General features: G+C 43.3%; 1 protein-coding gene across 11 annotated transcripts in view; it reads left to right on the forward strand.

Moving 5' to 3' along the window:
• Window positions 1-755: 755 nt before the first annotated feature.
• FNBP1 (formin binding protein 1) overlaps window positions 756-20185 on the forward strand; it is an 89744-nt gene continuing 70314 nt past the window's right edge. For all 11 annotated transcript variants that reach the window (XM_064728093.1, XM_064728094.1, XM_064728095.1 and 8 more), the window contains exon 1: window positions 756-968. In XM_064728093.1, coding sequence (XP_064584163.1) covers window positions 945-968 — 24 coding nt within the window. In that variant the 5' untranslated portion in view covers window positions 756-944. The remainder of the gene's footprint in view (window positions 969-20185) is intronic.

The following is a 20185-nucleotide window of genomic DNA, read 5'->3' on the forward strand; positions in this document are numbered from 1 at the left end:
GGGCAACCTGTGCCAGTGCTGGTGAATCTGTGAGCAGGGTGGGGAGAGCCTCAACTCCCTGCGTGTGACACCCATTCCTTAGTGACCCCCGCTTTCAATTGACCCTGCTCCTCCATTGATAGAGGTTCCCCGTTCCTCCATTGATGCCCATTCCCCACTGACCCCCATTCCTCCATTGATGCCAATTTCCCAGTGACTCCCGTTCCTCCATTGATGCCAATTTCCCACTGACCCCACTCCTCCATTGATGCCAATTTCCCAGTGACTCCCGTTCCTCCATTGATGCCCATTCCCCAGAGACCCACGTTCCTTATTGATCCACTGCCCATTGAAGTCTGTTCCCCATTGACCCCCGTTCCCCAGCCACCACTGATCTCCAGCGATCCCCTCTCCCTCATTGCTGTCATTCCCCAGTGATCCCCGTTCCCCATTGATCCCCGGTTCCCCACTGATCCCCGGTTCCCTGTGGATCCCCTTTCCTTACGACCCCGTTCCCCACTGATCACCCTCTTCCTCAGGGTCCCGGTCCCTGCCGATCTCCCTTTTCCCCACAGATCCCCTTTACCCGTTGATCCCTCTTTTTCCCCCACAGATCCCCCCTATTCCCCACAGATTCCCCCTATTCCCCTCCGATCCCCTTTCCCCACAGCTCCGCTCCCCTCGCGGCCGGGCCGCGCATGCGCTTTGCCGGCAGTGCCGCCCCTCCGTGCCAGCAGCGGCGGCGGCTCCGCGCCTGCGCAGCCCGGAGCTGTCAGTCGCCCCCCCCGCCCCGCGCCGCCCGGGCCATTTTGCGGCGCGATGAGGCGGGAGCGGCGGTGAGCAGCGCCTGTCCCGCCCGCTCCGCTCGCACCGCCGGGCACGGCCCTTCCCGGGGCGAGCAGGCACAGCCAGGGCATCAGCGGCACCGGAGCGCCCCCCGCCCGCCCCTCAGCGCCGGCGGAGCCATGAGCTGGGGCACGGAGCTGTGGGTGAGTGCGGGCGCGGGGGGAGCGGGGCTGCGGGAGCCGCACCGGGGCATAACGGTCCGTGCCCGGGGCCGGTGAGAGGAGCCGGGTGCGCTCCGCGCCGCCGCCTCGGCGCAGCTCAGCCCGGGGGTCCCCCCCAGCTCCGGAAAGTTTCATGTGCAGCCTCTGCAGGGAAATCCCAGCGGAGGTTCAGGAGTTTGGTTTAATTTTGCTGAAGGAATTAAATTTTTTAAAAAAAGCTCCATAGCACGAGAGCAGCAGCGGCGGCGGCTGGGGAGCGGAGCTCGGCTCGCAGCGGAGCGTGGGGTGGGTTTTGTGTGTGGCTGCTGCGGGAGGCTCCGAGGTGGATCTATGGACTGGGGGTCCGGTTTCAGGAGAGGGAGCTGCAGGGAAGAAAAGCCAGATGATAAAATTTCCTGTCGCTGCTGTTAAGGGGCTTCACTCCAAGCTGGAGCTGAAGGACGGAGATTTTTACGAGAAGAGTTTTGTGTTGTGTGTAAATAAAGCAGGTTTTAATGGTGCAGAGGGTTTCAATGTACAAAGCTCCTTGATGCTTTTGAGGAGAGCCTGGAAAGTATAAATGCATTTAGTTTACGGTGGAACGTTAATGGAAAATATCGGACTGTTAAAAGGAAAGAGAAGTGGGCAATAGCGATGCGGAAGGGTCCCTTGCTAATGAGAAGAAATAAGGGGAGGGAGATGAAAGAGGTCTGGGAAGGCAGAAGAGCTGTTCCACATATTCAATCACAAAGAGGACATGGTGCAGCCATGTTTGATGGTGGAGCATGGAGCAAACCTGCTGGCTCTGGCAGGGCTGGTACCCGCGGACAGGAGGCTGTGGAGCGGCTCCTCCCCGAGCGGTGGGACCAGGAACATCTTGGGACAGATCTGTGCCCGGGAGGAGGGAGATGGACAGGGTGTTTTGAATGAAGAAGTCAAGAATAAGTGGCAGAGGGTCATCTGGATAGTAAAGCACTGCAGGATTCCCTCCTGTAGTCATGTGTTTGTGGCTGGTAACCGGCGCGAGTTGAGATGCAAACACATCTGAGCTTTTGAGGTGCCTCTTGTAGAAATGGTTATTTTAGATGTGCTAATTGCTGCCCTTTCTGGGTGCATTCCTGGCCCGCTCTGGCAGGCAGCTCAGCATCCCCTTTTGCTGTGACATTGGAGTGATGTTCTAGCCAGACCTGGTTGGACCTATGCAGTAAAGTAGGGAGGAATTGCTGACTGGGAGAGGTTGTTTTGGTGTGGTTTTATATGCCATAGAAAGAAAGGTGATAAATGCTGGTGAAATAGTGTAGTGATGCTATATTGATTCATCAGTGTATAAACAGCTCTGCTGCATGGGAATGTTTCTGGGAGAACCTGCAGTTGCCTCCTCTTTCTGCATCTTGGATGCTTTGGGAGGAGACTGAAGAGTTAGCATGGAATCAAAGTAAAAGGCAGCATAATGGGACAATTTTCACACTGGAAAATAAACTCTGAATTCTCAAAAAATGAACTTTTTTTTTTCTTTTTAAACTCCTAAGACTGCAAGCAATACTGAGGTTCCTGAACCAGGATGGTAGTAGAGAGTAGTGCCTATAAATAGTTCTTCTGCTTTTATGTAATATTTGTAGGGGTGTGTGCAGCCATATACATCTTCTGCAACAGTTACAAATTGCTTTTGTAACAACTTTTAATCCGATAATTTTGTTTCTGAAATTGTCCTTCAGCAGCATCAAAGTATCATTTTTCAAGTCCTCCGTGTAGCACTGGGAGAAATGTACTAGGTTACTGTGGAAAAGGGTTGGATCAAGAGAATGAATGATTCTGGATACAAATTTGGCAGGAGTTGTTCCATTTTAATTTGGGCAGAGCTCTGAAATCACGTCGGTTTCCAGTGCTTTGGGTATTTAGGCCAAAACTGATTTCTTACTCTGTGTTCTCCCTTTCACTGTAAAGGAAACCACATAAGCAACCTGTATTTAATATATGCCACTTTCTTTTGTTGATCATGGCATTTCTTTTTTAAACAAAATTAAATTTCCATTTTCTTTAGAACTCAGTTGTCTTTTTTATTTTTTTTTATTTTTAATGGGTTTTTAGGAGCAGGTGTGGTAAGCAGCAAATGCCTGTTCTACATGTGACTCATATGTGGTTTGAAGGGCTGAAAGTTGAGGCAAAAGCAATGGTTTTAACTGTACTTCAGAAATTTGCTAGAAAAATCAGCAATGTTTGATCAGGCTTGACTTGCACCCTGTATTACTGATCTACCAGGCTGGATGCATGTTCATGATTCACCCTTTAAATTTAGCAAAGAAGTAAAATCAGCTTGCTTTTTAGAGCTCATAGAATGTTAATGTGCTTGGAGTTATGTAGAATTTCTGTTCATTCCTTGGGGGAGAAAAAGCCTGGTTGCAGAAAGCCTCTGAAGTAGAAGCAATAAAATCCCTTTGGCAAGGTGTGAGTTATTCCCAAACCCACATTAGCCTCGTGCTCTGATGTGAGTGCATCCTGTGCCTTTGGCTTGCAAATCCTATTGTTGAGTTCCTTCTGGTATTTCACTTGATTCTGGACTTTGTGTAACATCTCAACATTGTCCCTGTGAGTGTAAATGAACCCATAACCAGTGAATTATCAGATGTCCTAATGCAGCGTTTACATCCTGCATGGGGTGGAATGCTGGGAATAATGAGCTCGTTTGGGGCCTCCCAACAATCTGGTGTTGCAGAACAAAACCTGGAGGTCTCTTTTAACCCTGCCTGCAGCTTCTGCCCACCCAAGCCCTGCAGAACCCTTCCTGTTGTACTCCAAACATTCAGGGGCCGAGGAGGAGGCAATGAGTTAAGGACAAAGTGCAGGCACGGCACCAAAACATTTTTGTTTTTCACCTGAGTTCAAGGGTGCATTAAGGGCTGACAGGTAGGGGTGTAATACATATTTATTTCATGTCTGATTCTTGAAACTGGCAGTGTTTTCTAAATACTTGAGTGGAAGTGAGAAGTAAAGGTTATGTAGGGGTGCACACACCCACCTTGTTGTACCTCAGTGCTGTGCTTTGGGGACAACAGGCTGTAAAAGCACACTGGGATCTCCTTCACCTTTTCCCTCTTTTGGCTAATGGGAAAGAACATGGAGCATGGCACCCCCAGCTCCTCTGAAGAGTACTTTAGTGGGTAAAATCATAAGTGTGTGCCACACTTCCCACCAGTGTCCTTTTGTGTGGTATGAAGCCCTTGAAACAAGTGGGATTACATTGCAGACTGACCTCAGCACTTTGGTGCTTGTCTTCAGGTTAGAAAAGGCTCTGGCTGCTCTATTGAATGGAATGAACTTTCTTGAGTGTGACATTTGGTACAGGATGTAGTTTGGGTGAGTTTTGTGTAAATTTGTGGTTAGGTAGCCCAGGAAAATTCTGCATTTTCAGAACACTGTCACAGCACATCAGGCTCAGGTTGCCAAGTGATTGAATGTGGAAAGTTTTATCTTTTTGTTATGAATGTTTCAGAGGCGCAGATGCTGTGGGTTTGTTGCTGTGGGGGTTTTTTCCACATTCAGTGTAAAATTTAAAAAAAAAGCCTGGGGAGGGAGGTGATTTAATCAAGTTTTTCCTTGACCTTTGTGAAAGCTGGGTGGCTGCTAACAGCTGTCGCTGTCCTTTCAGCCCGGGAGAAGGTGGATATTCAGTATTTGCAGGCTCTTAATTTGCTGCTGGAATGCAAGGGGCTCTGTTGGCCAACTCCTGAGGAAGTGATACTTTGGGGACCACACCTTTTGTTTATTGGGTGTTCCAGGATGCTTTACTGTGAAAACACATGGTTTGTGCATATTGGGGTTTGTTTTGTCTTTTCAAGTTCATTCCACATAGGTGCAACTCAGAGAACTTGAAGGCCCCCTTGCTATTTGCAAGTGCTAAATCGTTTCCTCTTAGTTATGCCTCTGTTTCAGCAGCAGAATTTGTGTTTAAACAGCTGTAATCTTGCATTTCTGCAATTTGCTTGAATGCAGCATTGTTCTTCAATAGTGTTTGCAATGGATGGGTGTTGCACGGGGTGGTGACTCACATTTGGGACCCATCTGGGTACCTGGGTGATTTTGACCTTGGTGGCATTGCAAGGGCCTGTAATGGGCTCAGTATTCACATGTGATCTCCAATGAAAACCCTGTTTTCTCCTGCTTGTAGGAGCATCTGCAGGGCTGGCTGTGGGTTTGATTATTGATCCTTGAGCCAATCCAGTTTTATTGTATGCAGCCCTGTAGCTGATTGCAGACCATAGGAATTGTGTGTCATCCCACACCCATCCCATTCTCACACCTCCTACCACCCTCACCACCCCAAGCTCTTTAAGGTTGGGTGTTAAATGTTGTTTTCCAAGACTTAAAAGAAAAGGAGATGGTGTTTGATGGGAAAAGGACACAAGTAATTAGTCTTGCATGATAAGTCATGGGTTAATTGATGACCTGAGAGTTTCCATTATGAGCCAAACCTTCACAGGTGGGTGGGGGAATGTTGGCTGCTTAGACAATCTTCTCCTGTGGAGATGGCAAATGCTCCTCTGAAACGTCTATTTTATTGTAAATTTGCTGTGAAACTTACTTGTTGACGTTCAGACAACTCCCGGAGGCAGAGCTGGGTATCCCTGACCCTTTTTTGTGTGCCAGTTTCATAGAAACTTGGATCCTGCGCAGTAACATACTAAAACTATTGTATATTTCAATGAGTCTGGAATTTCACCCACAAAAATATACTATAGAAGCACCCTAAGAGCAAATACTGTGAAAGGCTGAGGTCGGTAATGAATGCACAATATTTATATTTTTTCCTTGATTATTTTAAAACTCTTAGTAAAAGTTGTACACAGAGTGCTGGAGATGGGCACTTCAAAGCAAAACACAATTTTTATTAAGTAGTGTTAGTTTAGTATTCTACCTAGTTATTTGGACAGTTTTGAGGTAACAAAATTGTCTGACATTAATATCCCGTATTTCACTCGCTGTTTCAAGTGGTCAGCCTGTGTATGCAGATGAGTGAGTGAGAAATAGTTTATAGGAGCTGAGTCATTACAGAATATCTGCATTCTGCAGCTCACACCTTCCTTGGTGTGCATGCCCAGCTCGGGGGGGATTCGGGGCTGCTGCAGCCTCTGTGCTCGTGCATTGCAAAGTTGGTGCCATCAAAGTTCTTTCCGTGAGCTTAAAAAGAGAATTTAGGGTGATGTTTTGCTCGCAGGTTGGGAGCAAAACATTTTTGGGGTTGTGTGAGAAGTCCCTGCTGCACCCTTGGCACCTGCAGGAGTGCAAAGATTCCCTTTGGGCGCCTGAAGAGCTGCTGGGACTTCCATGTTTGAATGTCTGAGTAATTTCGTTTACAATTCTGACTTGCTTTAAGAAAGAGGATTTTTATAATATTGTCAAACCACCTATTCTCGTATTTCCTACCTATTCATTAACGAGTGGGGGATTTACGGTCTTTCAGCGTGAGTCAAGACTCGCAGAATTCAGTGTTTTCCCTTGCAGCCGTATTGTGGCTGCTCGAGATCCCCCGCTTCCTTGAGCCATATGGGGAAGGCAGTCAAACACGAGCCGATGTTTTTCTGGTCTCTTTGCAGCTCATTAGTGTTACTCATGTTGTGAAACATTGCTTTACGGCAGAATTTCAAAAGCTGTAAAACACTCTTATAAAGCTGAATTTCAAAAGCTGAGTTCCACATAAAGAGTAGGAGCCATTGTTGCGTGGTGACACCTTAACTTAATAACCTGCTTTACATTATTGCCTTTGATTGCTGGACAGGTAACCTGCTAATGAATTTTGGGAAATTCACTTTCATCCTGTTTGAAATACTGCTGCTGAGATTGGTTATACATTGAATCCAGTCCAGCTGTCAAAATCCAATGGTTTGTTGAGTTTCCTTAGTGTTCATGTAAATATTTTTAAATAACTTCCCCCTTCAGTACGATTGTATGCTTCAGATGAAACTTCTCTTCTTCCTTTCACCCCTAGAAACTCTGCTTTTCTATTTATTTATTTTTTTTCCTGAAAACAGTAACCTGGTTATATTGGTAAAACACTGTTGTCTCTTGGTGTATTGCACTCTTTGCCATTTTCTTCAGTCAATGGCTTTGGCTCTAAAATACAAAATAATGAAAAAGTGGTGTCTCTCTCTCTCTCTCTCTCTATATATATATATGGTATATATGTACAGGATATGATACTTTTTCTTCTCAAGGTGTGGTGAGGTGGTTTGGATCCCTTTGGAATTTAACATGACCACTCTTTGTCTGGAGACAAACTCATTAACCTGGTCAATAATTTCTTTTGGCTCAGTTTATTAAGAATGGCTTGTTGGCATAATTAAATAATATATTTCTTCTTGCATCTAAAAATAGAAAAAACTGCAGAAGGGCTTCTAGAGTAACTCTTCTGTAAGTAAAGTTCAAGAATGAAATACTGCTTGCCTGGTGTCCATTGCTGATCACTGAAGCAGATCATGTTGTAAACCACGAAAAGAAGCAGTTCTGTTGAATGTTGTCCTTAATTTATTTGAGGAAGAGTCAGCCTAATTGGCAAAACAATCAAAAGAACAACAGCAATCTCCCAGCTGCCCTCAGAAACCTTGTAAAGCAATAAAACTTGAAAAGGAGTCACTTGAGAATTAATGTCTGGTTTAGAAGCATGGCCCCCAATGAGCTACCAAATCACCCAGATAGTTCTTAATCCTGAGGCAATCCCAGAGTGGATTTTAGCTTCTTGTTGTAGCTAAAATAATATAGATTTCTTCCATTAAATGTGTCACTTGGCCATCTCTTGTTCAGTGTTTTTCAAAGTGTTTCTGTTTGGTACCTGAAATGTTTCTATAAAATAAAACCTTCAGTTGTGCCCCTGCAGTGGGGCTGGTGTAAGTGCTGCTGGTGCCATTCATTCCCTGAGGGGAAGGGTAGTTTGTAGTGTTTAGATTTACTCCTCTGGGAATAGCAGGTACAATTTCTCTCATAAATTATTCATTTTATAGTTCAAAAATTAATTTCAATGCTCTGAGTCTGTGGATGTGCAGATAAAGGAGTGCTGCCTATGTGACAGGAGAAGGATTCTGGGCATATTCCTTATTCCCAGCTGTACTCCTGGAGATTTTTCTCCAATTAACACCAAGAATTTGCTTATTTGGTGCCTTGGACAGTTTTCTCTGTCTCAGACTCTATTCTAGACTGAGCTGGCAGCCCTTCCTATTGAGAATGTATTTAACATTTTTTGTTCAAATATTTTATTTTCTGCTGCTTAAATTATTTTCCCTATTAGGGTGCTTGGGCTGCAGTTTTCCTGTTTCTGTGCCTGCCTCTTGCTTTTTGTGTTTCAGAGCAGTTGGGATCATTGGGTTGTTCCCAGGGCCAGTGTATTGCACATGCTGAGCACGATGCCTCTCTGGTTTTTAGAAAGCTGTAACATTCCCATTCATTGGAGCAAGGTTCTGAAATTTGGCAGGCAGAAGCTGTTGAACAGGGATATTCCTGCTGCTGTTGTTGAGAAAATATTCCTCAATCAGACAAACCTGTAAGTCCTTGGAAAAACATCCCATTGCCTGTACTCAGTGAAGATGTTACTGGCCAGATTTTCCTGGGTGCTGGCTAGGTTTTGGCTTGGAGGGATTTTTGTGGGGCAAGATGAGGTCACGCAGAGAATAATTGAAGAGGGCTCAGTCTCCTTGCAGGAGAGCAGCCAGACTTGCCCTGCCATGGCTGCTGAAGGGCAGGGTGGAGCTGGGCAGCTCCTTGGTTGGCACCCAGAGGGAGCAGCTGGCAGGAGAACAGATCTGATGGGAGAGCAGGGAGAGGGGGATGGAAAGCATGGCTGCACCAAGTCAGGGTAAAAATCCCTCTGACCACTGATTCTTTGTTAATAGCAGCAAACCGGTTCCTCTGTCCTCATGGGCTGGTTCTTGATGCACTCACTGAGGGTGGGTGAGGTGTGTGGGCACAGGAAACCACCTGGTTCAGGAGGCTGAGTGTGGAGAAGGACTGGAGATCATGGCAGGATCTAGTTACAGACAGGGGGTCTGCTTGTCTAGGAACTGCTCCTGTGATGGAAGTGCCAGGGATGATGGATGGAGAGGGTCATTTGAGGAGAGATAATTCAAATTGGCAGTTCTGACAGTAAGGGAAGGAGGACTGGTAGAACGAAGGAAGCAGCAGAAATGAGCTCAGGAGGAGCAAATAAATTTAAACAAAGAAAAGAAGGAACCAGTCAGTAACAAGGAACCAGCTTGGATAAAAGCACACAGAGAGAGCAGGGCTGGGCTCTGGGCAGGGTGGGTGGGATTGTGCCTTGCTGTCAGCATGTGCAATGGGATTAGTGCATTAGCAATGGCAAGTCAAGAGTTTGATGGGATCAGGAGAAAGTATAGTGGGTGCACAAGGGGAAGGAATAAGCAAAGGAGCAAAGGATGAAAATTAGGTAAGTAAAACAGAAATGTAGTGCAGAGACCTTGCAGTCCTCTTCTGACTTTGTAGCATTGCTATTTTATGTGGCTTTATCCATGTTGTGTTTAAGTGGAGTTGATGTACTGGTTAGAATGTGTACATTGATTTCTGTGGTTGCATTTTGCATCTTTACTCCCTGTGGAAGAATATTTGACAACATCCCCAAATAAAAGCTTTATCCAGAATTGTGTGCACTGCTGTTTTTCATTCACTCATTCTGTGCAGAAAGCCTGAAGGAATTTTTTAGCAAATAAGTTCAAAATGTGTTTAGATAATATTTTTCACTTTGTGTTATACTCTCTGAGGCAGAGAGAAATGCTTTAGCACTTTCATCTTGTATTTACAAAAAGGAAAAAAATGATTGGCATGGAGCAGGGAGTGAATGAAAGTGTGTTTTCTCAAACAAAAGTTAAATGGGGAAGAGAAATATTTCTTGCCCTCTTGAGAGGTGTTGATCTGTCAAATGTGGGTCTTACAGGAGTGGCAGTCATTAAGAGTGTGTAACTCAGGGTTTGCTGTAGTAAAAGAAAAACTGGCAGTGGATGAACAGGGAGAGCTATGATAGAGCATTACAGAAATATTTTTTCACCCATCCTGGCTGTCTCTCCCAAGTATAACAGTGTGAGATCCTTTTGCTCATGTGTAGTCACTGAAAAGCCTAAAAATAAAGGGTGAGAGGAATGGCTTCTGTGCTGGTCAAGAGCCTTTATTTCCTTACAAGTCTTTGGAGCTGTGAAACATCTGGGTTTCACACAGGATGCTTTTGGCTGAAAAACTGCACAGCTCTGCTTCAGGTTTTGGTGTGCAAAACTCCTAAGCAAATGTTTCAGTGATGGGAATATTGGTTAGGGGTTGCTTTGCTCAAGGTCACCACCATCAGCTGATCTGAGAGGCTCCATCCTCCCAAGGCACTGCCAGCCCCAGGCTCAGGGCACCCAGCACAGATTGTGGCTGCCTGCTTTACCTGAAACCCAGAATTGCCCCAGCCAAGCCTTTAGGTAGTGAGAATGCATCTCACATGACATGTGTGACTGTGCCTGTCTAAATCAGTGCCCTGGGGATTTACAGCCTTATTTTTGGCAGGGGGGCTAGCTGGGTTCCAGCTCTATTTAAAGATAAAATCAAGTGTCTCTGGGTGGTGGCTGCATGTGTCCCTCTGGGATGCATTGGAGACCACCCTGGAAGGGGGGGTAGGATTTTGCATCCATTCCTGGTGTGTGTGAGCATCTCCCCACCTTCTCCTCCCCTGGATAACTGATGGGCTGGTTTTAGTTTTGCATTGTGGTTCCTATTCTGATTCTTGTCTGCATCATCCTTATACCTGTATTAAGAATAAAATTGCTGAAAGCTCCTTTTCCAGAGGTTCAGTATGATTGACACGAAACAATCTTGAAATAGGAAAGCTGTAATTGTTGGCAAACTACAATTTCAGCTAGAAAATGTGCTGGTTTGAAACACATGCACCTAATTTAGGCACCCTTGGAGACTGGGTCTGCATAGTTGTCACTCTTGGAAAATACTTAGTCTTGGACAGAAAGGTATCACAGTGCCAACATTTAATGGTCCAGGGAGTGTGTTGAATTGTTCCACTAACAAAAACCTTTGCTGAGCTAAACAATACAAATATAAATATTTCACTTGGCTATTAGCAGTATTGAAGTGCTGGATGGCTGGGAACAGCATGACAGAATGGTGTGCTCCATTCACACAGAGGTCAGCAGACATTCTACATGATATTTATGGTTTTCATGCACACAATTATGGACATTTGGATTGACTTGAATCTGCTGGTGGCTTGGTGTAGCCTTCAGTGGTTTGCTTGTGGGTTAATCTCTGGGAACAGAAATAAATGGAATAGTGACAGAGGAATCAAAAGTCAGAATCCACACTAGGAGAGTTGAACAAGTGAAAAATGTCAAAATAATGGAAATTCAGACCCCCCTTTTTACAGTTAGAATGCAAGAATGAAGTGTTTGGGGGTTTTATTCATTGTACATTGACACATTGGTGTTTGGGAGGTGCTGGTCAGTGGAGCACCATTGGTTTCCCTCTGGGGACAAGGCATCCATCCAACCTTGCTGGCAGGGGGTGGGATTGATTCTTTAATCAGAACAGCAACAATCCATCCTGAAGCTTCCTCAAGGTATTAGGGCTGAATTAAACAGTCTGGGACTGGTGTGTAAGCCCTAATGCACTTCAAGAAGCTTTTGTGGACAGGAGAATTTTGCAAATAATCAGAACATGAACCCAAAAGTAACAGAAAAAAAGCTACAGGCACAAACCACCCTTAAAAAGGGGACCATAATACATTTTCTTTGTGTGGTGCAATTCTTAATGCTCAGATTCTCTTAGGGAAGAAAAGATGCATGCACTATACAGCTCTATTCATGGTACTGCATTTAGAACTTGTTTTCTCTCCTTTGTGTATGTGTTCCATAGCTGTTCCAAAAATAGATATGGTTACAAATACCAAATTAGTAGAATTAGGCATCTTAAAGCCAGGAAATACACCATTTTTAAAACAACAATCACTACAGAGGAAATGTGGGATCTTATGCATATTGTGTTATGCCTTTATTTGACAAAGTGTTAAGATTGTTTCCTTGTGTGCATTTGCAGAGTCCATCATCTGTGTGAATTTTGTAAGGATAAAAATGTCATGGTTGCATTCAGCTTAATTTGGGATTTTACTTTTCTTTAACTTGGAGGAGCAATGAAACACAATCCCTGAGCTTTAGTTGGTGTAGTAAGTGCTCACAAACAAAGAACTAACTACCAAGTGCCATAGCCTTGTTAGATGTGCTCACTGATCATTTTGGATGTCATTCATGTACAAAAGCACTCAAAAAATAAAAATGAGGAGCCCACATGAGAGCTGTTCTGTCCTGCTCTGAGTTCTCACTTTGTCTTGGTCCATCTCACTCTGCAGACCAAGCCAGGTAAGCAGTAATTTTATTTTTCCAGAATATTGGAATTCTTTACAAGTATATCCATAAGGCCTGAGGACTTGATGAAAGCTGGAGTGTTTTAGGGTGATTCTTTGTTAGAGAATTTGTCTGAATTCTGGATGTCCCTGATGGGAACTGGCAGGTGCTGTCCTGTTGAGCCCCTGGCTTCAGAGATGCTCTGCCCAAGCCTCTCCCATAACACAAACTTCCCTGGTCCTGGTGGTTCTTGCCCCACCAGTTTGGGCCATGAATTAGCAGCCAAAAATTTGGAGAGGTGGATTTGAACTTCAGGGTTTGTGAAAAACAAACCTTTTATTTTCCCTTCCTTGGCTGGAAGCAGTTTTGACTCAACTTTGGACTGGAGTTGTAGCTTCCAGAATCTATTTTAAGTGGAAGGTATTGTCATTGGAACAGCTGTAGAGCACTGAGTGACCTCGTTGTCCTCACTGTGGGAGGGGATGTTCTTGTCAATTTGTGAGAAATTTTCTTTCTTTCCCTGCCTCCTTTGTAGGTAGGTAAACACATTTGTTTTCCTCTTCCTCTCTGAATCAGTCTGGTTCAGAGGCCAAACTTGCTTTCCCTGCTTGGCAGATAAAGCATCTCTTAGATTCAAGTCAGTATCCTCTTTCATATTTTTTACATGATTCAACTGCTCATCAAGCAACTGCTCTATCCCTGTGTTATAAAATGGTTGGGGAGTCATGGGACCTTCAGGGAACTGAGCCCAGAAGCTGCAGTTGCTGTGTGAAGATCAGTAGCTCAGGCCCATGGAAGTCAGAGGTTGGACAGGAGGTTCCTGTTTGTTCTTTTAACAAAAGCATTTCTTGTGTGTTGGAGCTCTTTAATCCAACAGGCAGAGCTGCAGCCTTATAATGGAAGAGATCTGAAGAAAACAAAGGGTAGATATGAGGAAGAGGGAAAGGGGAAGAAGAGGAAGGCTGAGATGTTGTTGTGCAGATGCCTCACACCTCAGTCTTGACCTCTGCTAAAGGAAAACTTTACTTTTTTAATGTTCTGCAGCAGAGCAGGTTCTTTGTTTTAATATCCCTTGATTTTCCCATGTCCCCCCCATGAATCTTCCCATGAGTAGATTATTTATTCTCCAAACCAGTTTGTTTTGCCTTTCTTGCATTACTCATAAGATTTATCTTATCATCTTGTACTTTAGAATTTGCAACATTTGTTTCCAAAGTTGCTGCATAAAGAGCAGTGTGATAACCTCTCACAGACTTGAATGTCACAAGTGTCACATTTAGCCAGGGTCCTGTAGGACAGCTGAATATACCCAGAATAAGTTATTTTCTACTTGGAGACCCAGAGCAATGGAGAGAGACTTGCTGATGGTGATTTAGCAAGATAATAAAACTGCAAGATATTTCCAAATTTTTAAAAAGTGTTTTGAGGTGATGACTTTTCATTTGCTCTGATGAACTGTAATAGCCAAAGCTATGCATCTCGTCCACAAAAATATGGACTTGCCCTTTAATATAGTCTACTTTTGACTAAATGGCTAGTACTGTCTCATTTCACTAATAAATTATTTGCAAGTCCATCCAGCAAGACTTTTGAGGAATGCCTCAGTGTCATTTTTAAGATGTCAATCCTTGGGTTTCTGCTTTTATTTAGTAAGTGCAGTGATTAAAGTACTGTACTGTTCCAGAACTCCCTTGTTTTGTTTTGGGTTTTTTTCATTTCAATATTTGTTTGTTTCGTGAACTTGGATTTATTGGCAATATTTTTTGCTGAAGTTCCCACCCCCTTGTGCTGGGTAGGAATTGTGCAATCCAGGCACTGACAGTCCCAGTCTTGGAAATTATATGACATGAATTAAAGGCAAGAAAGCTTGGAAGGATGGAGCTCAAGGATGTGGAAATCCTCAGGCTCTCCCATCTCATGACTCCTCTGGTCTGGGGTAAAATATGGCAATTTCTCTTGTGCTCATGTTTGTTATGGAAGTTCTTCTGTATTGTGAAATTGTAATTATTGAACAATTACTGTAGTCTGGGACAAACAATAAAATAGGTATCCTCTATTTATTTTAGGTATCTTTTGATATTGAAAATCAATATAGCACACTGATAGTACAATTTATTTTAGGTATTGCAGTGTTCTCTGGATGTTATAAGTGTGTATGTCTGACAGCCACATTTCAAAGAACTTTTTCAATATACTAATTAATTCTCTTCAAATAAATAGTCATGCAAAAAATGAAATGCAACATCAATATTTAATGGCATCTGCTTGAAACCCTCCCAATCTAGACTTCTGAAGTTGTGTGGGGGTGATATTCACATATCCCTAATAAAGGGAGGATGGAATGTGTGTGTTTTCTTTTCATTTGAGGAATGAATTACTCCTTAAAAATGTGATTGTGAGGTGCCCTACATGGCCCTGTGTAAAAATAATGTAGGAATCAGCTTCATGTGTCAGTGGAGACTGCTGCACTGTGGATCCTGTGGCTGTTACCTGAAAGGGAGATTCTGTTTCCTGAAGGAGTGACCTGGTCTCCACCTTGCAGGCCTGTCCAGTTGCAGCAAGTTTGCAGAAGTTGCACTGAAAATGAGCTGCACTTCTTCTCTTGCTGCAGGAAACAGTGAGCCCAAGTGCCCAGCATCTTACTGTGCACATCACATTGTGTCATGTTCCTCTGCTGAGCAGCACAGCAATGAGCTGACCTAAATTCATGGTTCTCTGGTGAGATGTCAGTCTGCTCTTAAGCTGTTTGCAGCACTTTTATCTGGGAGCTGGCTGTGTTTGATGTTAGTGCTGTGTTATCAGCTGCTGATGTTAAATGGAGAATCATTCTTCTTGTGAAGAAGTGAATTTGTGACAGATTTGTGAGCAATTTGTGGGCACTGTTTATGCCAGAGTTGGGGAATCCATTATTTTGTGGAAATGACAAGCATTTGTTAGACTTCCTCCCACAATAATGTCAGAAAAGAGCAGCACTGTGCTTGCCATCCTCTTTTAATGCTTCATGGTTTGTTATTGCTGTGATAGGAAAACACAAGGAGCAGGTTGTAATGTAAGCATTCCTTGTGTTTATTTGTTGGTGGTGCTCTGATAGCCTTCCACTTGATCTTCCAGGAATGGGAGAAGAGAGGAAATCAGGGTGACATATCTGTAGTTTTACTCACAAAGTTCCACCCCACGTGCTCTGTGAGCAGCATACATTGCCATTACAGAGTCCTAATAAACCAATTAATTAAGAAATATTCCTGTAACACACACTGTGCTGTCACACTGACCCAAACTTAACCAGCAGCTCTCCACGACAAAGATTTTAATAACATTTAACCGTGGTTTGTGTTAGTCCTTTGACTAAGCACATCATGATGGATGTGGTGTGGTGGTCTTGGTTTTGTTTGCCCTCAAGACACAAGAATGCTTTTTATTGCTGTCCCAGTAACCAGTGCAAAGTCCAGCAAGCAGCTTTACTCTTGAAAAACTGTAGCACCCTTTCAGGAAATATCTGCGGCGCCTCAGATTTTTTCAGCCTGCTCACACATTCAGAACCCCGGACAAGCAGCTTAAGATCTGAATGAGATTGTTCACCAAATGAGTTGGTGCAGCATATTAATTTGCTGCTGCTTCTAAATGCCTGCAGTGTTACAAGAGCCTGCAATGGCACTAAAATACCGGGAGCTTTGTTGGCTCTAAACTCCTTAGAAGAGAGTTTTAAATTCTTGTCTGCTTGCCGTAGCCTTACCAGCTTTATAAAGAATTTGGAGATCTGTACTTCAGAAAGGTTCTGCATCCTGGCCTTGGGAAAGTTAGTAAGAGCTTTTCCTGGTAGTATTAATTGTCTTGGAGCTTCATTGTGCTCTAGGTTTTACTCTATAGCTGATTATATGAGCCTCCTATTAGTGCCTTTATCTAGATGCTATTGGATATGTTTATTGCATGGTTTTATGCATAGGATTTATGGTGCAAAAATATTTGCCTTTGCAGTTAGGTAAATGTCCCGGGGTGACTTTATGGTGCTTGTAACATAATGTGGTTTTAATGAGGCTGGAGGCAGCCTCAACCTCATTTTATGTGTATTTTAAGTTACTATTTAAATGCCAGAGTAGAACTGATATGACATTAAACTTTTTTTTTTTTGTTCTTTATCTGGTGAGACAACACACACTCCTCCTCAAAACCAATATTCTGCCTGGCAGCTGGAACTGTTGTCAACAACTGCTATAAGTTTAAAACTTTATAAGTCAATTTTCAAGGTCTTGAAATAGATTATTTTATTTACAGGCTGAACCAAATGCTTTAGTGAAAGCTAAAAATCCAGTGTTCCATGCTGTCCCTTGTTTCTGTGTTCCTGGATTTAGGCAAATATGTACTTCTAGAAGATGGGGTGAGCAGAGGCAAGTGGTCAGACTGGTGTGACCCAAGTGTGGTTTTTAATCTTGGCTCCAATAGGCACTGCTCTAAATTGGGTAGTGATTTTCTTCACAACTTGGTCTGAAAACTCTATTAATAGGAGGCTATTTACTTATGGTATTGTAAAGATATTTATTTCTTCAAGTGCAGTGAAAGCTTGAAATCTGTATCATGGTATCATCATTGTTACAGCATGAGTTATAAAATATTCACATGTGGTTTTGGAACCTAAGGAAATGAGATTGTTGTCACAAGAAAACTGGATTACCCCTTTTGCTCAGCCAGACTGGCCTATCCAGCTTAGGAGCAGAATCTCCTTGCTGAGGGAAGCAGTCCTTACTTAAAGGATCAAAGGATGTTGCTCTTCTAGCTCAGGATGGCAAAATGTCATTTATTCCTAATGCTTAGGTTTCCAAGCCATATTGGTCAAAAGAAACTGTAATTGTTGATTTATTTCCATAAAATATTCGGACTGTTTTTCTTTGAGAGGCCGGAGGCTGTGCAGGGAGCCAGAGCGAAAGGTTTGGACAGTGTGTAGCTGCCCTACTTTCTAGAAACTGTAATTTCAGGTTGTCTTGGCTGGCACAGCACGGTCAGCAGAGTGAACTCGAGCTTTGTGTGCTGGGCTGGGAGTGTGGCTGTGCTGCAGCAGCCCTGTGGCACAGGCAGCAAACCACACCGTGCTGTGCTTCCCCACTGGGCTCTGATTGCTGAGCTGGGCCCAGCTCTGCAGCTCTGGGGGCGAGGGCAGCACTCAGCACAACGAGGCTGCTGTTGGGCTGGGGAGCCTTTGCTGCTGCTGCAGCTTGCTTTGAATGCTCTCTGCTCAGCTGCTGAAAATTGATAGATAGATAGACAGAGACAATTCTGCTATAAACTCTAGTTCTGCACATTTCGTCATTTATGGGGCAGGAAACTCAGATTTCTTGCGTTTTACAAAGCTGGGTGACACGTGGTCTCTTTATTCTTCTTGTGTGAATGTTTGTTTAGTGTGATGGAGTTAAATTTACCTCTTTCTCTTTAGATTCTTGCAATTGTCATATGTGCTGTGGAGAATGTCAAGCATCCCTGAGTGAGCAGCCAGAATGACTCTGTCACAGTCCTGGCTGCATTGTGCTGCTCTATTGACTCTGCAAACCTGAAATGTGTGTGGGAGAACTTTCTCTTGTAGTCTAGCATGTAATTTAATTGATGTTTGTTTGGTAATTTGCCTCAGATTAAATTATTCATTGTCACCACTGAACAAATGCTTTGTATGCTTCTGGTGGGTCAGCATTTTGCACAATGTTTCTCCCTTCTTATTCCACCTACTTTGATGCATTCATTTGGTTTTGCTGCAGTCTCAGAACTGAGAGCAACTTCTGTTGGGAGAAGGGGGAGACCCAGTGGACTCTGAGAGGCTTTGTGCAGTGATTATTTGGTTAAGGGAAATGCGATTACTTTTCCTCAGATTTAAACTTTGATGTAACACAAGCTCACACTGCAGTTAATGGGAGCTGTTACCTGAGGATAAACTTCATAGCAATGTCACAGAAGTGAGCATGTGAGAATAGGAAGATATGTTCTCCAAAACATAAGAGACTGAAGTAATTGAAGAATTATTATCAAGGGCAATTCATGCTTTGATGCACAGGTGGATGTTTCTGATCTTAGCAAGATGTGTCAGGGGTAGAGTTGCCGCATTAGTTTTGGTCTGACCATATTTTAGCTTGGTAATTCTGTGGCTGTACAGGTGCTGTTGTCTTTTGGAGGAGGAGAAGCATGGCAAGGATCAGCATAAAGTCTGAATATTTTATGCAAGTGGGATCAGACTGAAACAATGTTTTTGTCAAAATTGAGATAAATGTCCTAACTAGAACATTGCAGAGTGCAGATGCAGCTGGGGTTGAGCTCTTCCCTGAATGTTTATCAGTGAAAAACTGAGAGCAGAAAGGTATTGGGTAAAAGAAAAATATGTGACAGGATGTTAGAGGTCTGTCTTGGTTGCCATTTTTACAGCTGCATGAGGGGCCAGGTTTTATTGTAATAAAACCATGCGAGAAACCCTAATAGATTTAAGGCATAGAATCTCTACAGCTTTCTTTTGGCTCTTTGCTTGTATTTCTGGCCAAGTTCCAGAATTTATCCATTTTTTGCCAGTGTAGCTTGACTCCATTCCACAGAGTGGAGTGTATGAATAGATAATTCTGAATTATGAAATGCACTTTGAACAGAATATGTTTGTTAGCATATTTTGAAGTGACCAACTTTGTTGTTTGCAGACCTTTTAAATGTTATACACTCTGACATTGTTGTTCTATCCATTGCATTAGATTTCTGAGTTGCATATATCTCTGATAATCTTCCTGTTCTGGAAACTTCACTATTTCTTGGATCAAAGTGGAAGCACCTAATCTAATTTCTGGGTTAAAAATGGAATGCAATGGCAGATAGAAATACTTCAGGCATAGCAGTAATCTTATTTGGTCTTGAGTGTGAAGTGGTTCTTGAAAAATCTAGGATTGTATTTGTCATGTCATGGTATTTAAGGTATTAAATGCTTTCTGAACCCCATCTACAAAGAAGTTTCTCAGCAGTTTGTTCCATTTAATTTGGAAATGAGAGGAGGGAACAGTCAGTTCGCATCTTCACTTTTCTTTTGAACTTCAGAATGTTCCAAACCGTGCCCTAAAGTGGGAGAGCTTATTTTTTTAACCCTAGTTATTGCCATTGCTCCAGTGATTCTGGGACTCAGTCTCAAGCTAAGCAGAATTAGTGATTTTTACAGCATTTTTCTTTTCTGAGTGTCTGCATAAACATCCTGGAAGGACACGGTGCCTGCACTGGGGTTTGGTCAGTTCTGGCTTCACAGCCAGGGGAGGAGGTGACAAGGAGTGAAGGCTGTTGTGTTTAGCGAATAAATACATCTTTGCATTAACCTGTGCAGCAAAGAGCTTTGCTCACGTGCTCAGTTCTACACCCACCAGGGGATTTATTTAGTGGAGATTAGGAGTTTTGCTGTTGAGAATACCAGGCATACCTGACAAGACCTTTGCTAGTTTTTTAAACTGTTATCTTTGGGGCTAATTTTGATAGAGGAATACCAAGGACTCTTTATTTGCAAGGTGTGTCACTGATTGTTTTTAAGTGGTGATATTAAAAAAAAATCAAATTTATTCCCCAAATCCCTTTCCTAAACTCCAACTATGTGCTCAGAGCTGAATCATATTCAAAAAGGTTTGACACTAATAAATACATTTTGATTTTTGAGGGTGCATAGAACAACTTGGGTATCCTACATGATGAAACCAGTATAGTATTGGTTTGTGGTGAAGTTGGGCAAAAAGCTAATTTACAAAAAAAACATTCCCACAGACTGCTACAGTTTGAAGTATTGTTCTTGTGGATAAGATTCTGCTGTTCTGATTCAGTATGGTTTTGGATAAGAGGGCAGAATTGTCT

This window comes from Zonotrichia leucophrys, chromosome 17 (genome assembly GCF_028769735.1).
Source record: "Zonotrichia leucophrys gambelii isolate GWCS_2022_RI chromosome 17, RI_Zleu_2.0, whole genome shotgun sequence".
Lineage (NCBI taxonomy): Eukaryota > Metazoa > Chordata > Aves > Passeriformes > Passerellidae > Zonotrichia > Zonotrichia leucophrys.